General features: G+C 41.7%; 1 protein-coding gene across 1 annotated transcript; it reads right to left on the bottom strand.

Annotated features, from left to right (window-relative positions):
- Positions 1-948: 948 nt before the first annotated feature.
- LOC306664276 (olfactory receptor 1f45-like) lies at positions 949-1,881 on the bottom strand (the record flags this gene model as incomplete). Its single annotated transcript, XM_079145117.1, has 1 exon — positions 949-1,881. The coding sequence occupies exon 1, from the start codon at positions 1,876-1,878 to the stop codon at positions 949-951; it is 930 nt and encodes a 309-aa protein (XP_079001243.1). The 5' UTR covers positions 1,879-1,881.
- Positions 1,882-2,627: the final 746 nt, after the last annotated feature.

Raw genomic sequence — 2,627 nt, forward strand, 5'->3', positions numbered from 1 at the left:
GAAGATTAAATCAAGTCAGTGTGCTGGGGAGAGATGGGCAGGGAGATGCAGTGGAATTGCCCATGAGATCAAGGTAAGAACTGATCAGTGTCAGGACTGAGCCAGGCAGGAGGTGTAGGTGTGGACAATGAGAACTGATGAACCACAGGTGTGGAGGAAATGGAGAAAGGAGGGAAGTGACACAGGAAGGCCAGTGAGGGTAGGGCTACTGAAGACTAACCACTGGAGACTCAGGTGAGTACTCCCTGGCTATCAGAAAAGAAGGGGGAACTGGTCTTGTGGGCACTTAGTCCTCATGTCTGGAATAGGAGAAGAGGCATGGATTCCTGGATATCTGGTCCCATAGAGCAAAACAAACTCTGGTCTTGGAATAAGAAGTCTTGTGTTTCAATATAAATCCTGCAATGAATTCATGCCCCCATGTCCTTAAAATGCTATTTCCACTGTAGAGACTTCACTTTTAAGAGAATTTCTGCTTCCTATAGCCCATCTAGTAAAGTAAGAGCTTCCAGGGATCATCATACTATTTGAAGCGTCCTGGTACCCACCCTGTCTGGCACCCAAACTTCTAAGAAAACATCAAAATGTTAGATTGGGGAATAGGCAAAGGTTAGTGTTTTGGGCTTTGAAAGATAGGGAAAGGCACTTAAGGCTGGGGCAGAGGAAGAATTACCTAACCCATTAATGACCCAAGACATTGCTGAACTAAATAAAATCAAATCCAAATATTTCCTGCCCTCAGTTTTTCTCGTCTCTAAATTAAGTATGATAGAATCAACTATTTTTAAGATAAAATTACTGATTTTATGACTATGAGCATCTCCTTAAAGTCACAAGCACAATCACGATTACATATCACAAATTACAGGAATAGAATGGGACTCAGTTTCTCTATTTGTAAAAGTGGAAAAGTGTGTGATGTCCAAGTCTTCTCAGCTCTAAAATGTTCTATTTCCAGGACCTGAGAATTAGCTTTCTTAGGGCTACTTTCATGTCACGATTCCTCAGGCTATAGATGAAGGGATTGACCATGGGTGTTACCACCGTGAAGATGACGGTGGCCACAGTGTCCTGAACTGAGTAGGAGGATGAAGGGTGCATATAGACCCCCAGGATTGCCCCATAGAAGAGGGAGACCACAGTGAGGTGGGACCCACAGGTGGACAGGGCTTTCCTTATCCCTCTTGCAGTTGGCAACTTTAGTACATTAGAGAAGATGTAAGCATATGAAACAATGATACATGTAAATGGTGTCAGAAATATCAAACCACCCACAGTGAAGACCATCAGGTGATTGATGAAGGTATCAGAACAAGCAAGCTTGAGAATAGGGTAGGGGTCACAGAAGAAGTGGTGCACAGCATTGTTGGAACAAAAGGTGAGTTGAGCCATGAGAAGAGTGTGTAGGAGAGCGTGCAGGTTGGTAATGAGCCCAGATGCAGCCACCAGCAGGACACAGAGTCTGGGCCTCATGATCAAGGTGTAGTGGAGTGGACAACAGATGGCTGCATAACGGTCATAGGCCATCACACTCAAGAGGAACCCATCCATGTTGCTGAAAGTGATGAAGAAGTAGATCTGGGACATGCATTCCCTGTAGGAGATGGACTTGCTTCCCACTATGTGATTCACCAGCATCTTGGGGATTGTGACTGATGAAGTGCAGATGTCAACAGTGGAGAGGCTGGCCAGGAAGAAGTACATGGGCGTATGGAGATGAGGGTCACAGCTGATGGCGAAGATGATGAGAAGGTTCCCAATGATGGTGACCAGGTACAGCCCCAAGAACATCCCACAGAGAACCTCTTCCTGCTGTGACTTCCCAGATAGTCCCAAGAGGAGGAATTCTGTCACTATAGTCTTATTGTCTCCATCCATGCCTGTGGGGAAGGATTCATTAAGATCATATGCCAATATTTGTGCCAAAACATTAGTTTGTAATTTTATCCATTGGTTGATAATGAACTAAATGTAGAATTAATTTTCAAATTTTCTTATTAGTACATAAGTAATATACAGGTAGTGGGTTTTATTGTGGCATATTTGTACATGCACATAAGATAATTTGATTAATTCATTTCCCCAATATCTCCATTTGTCCTCTTTTCCTCCCTTACCCTTGTCTCCTTCCTATATCCTACTGGTCTCCTATTTTCATGAGATCTCCCTTTTTTTCCTCTTTAGAATTCACATATGGAAGAAAAAAATGAACCTTGAGGTTTTGGGTCTGACTTAATTTGCTAAAACATGATGCTGTCCAATTTTATGCATTTTCCTGCTAATGACATAATTTTATTCTTCTTTATGGCTGAATGAAATTCATTGTGTATACATGCCACATTTTCTTTATCCATTCATCTGTGAATGGACATCAAGACTGGTTACATAACTATTGTGATTTGTGCTGCTGTAAACATGGGCATGCATGTATCTGTATAGTATGCTGACTTTAGTTTTTTTGGGTAAATACCAAGAAGAGGTACATCTAGATCATGTAGTGCTTCCATTCCTAGACTTTTGAGGAATCTACATACTGATTTTCATAGTAGTTATACTAATTTACTTTCCCATTAGCAGCAGTGGTTGAAAAATTTTTATGTATATTCATTTTCTCTATGTCCTTGCTA

This window comes from Sciurus vulgaris, assembly GCF_902686455.1.
Source record: "Sciurus vulgaris genome assembly, chromosome: 6".
Classification (NCBI taxonomy): domain Eukaryota; kingdom Metazoa; phylum Chordata; class Mammalia; order Rodentia; family Sciuridae; genus Sciurus; species Sciurus vulgaris.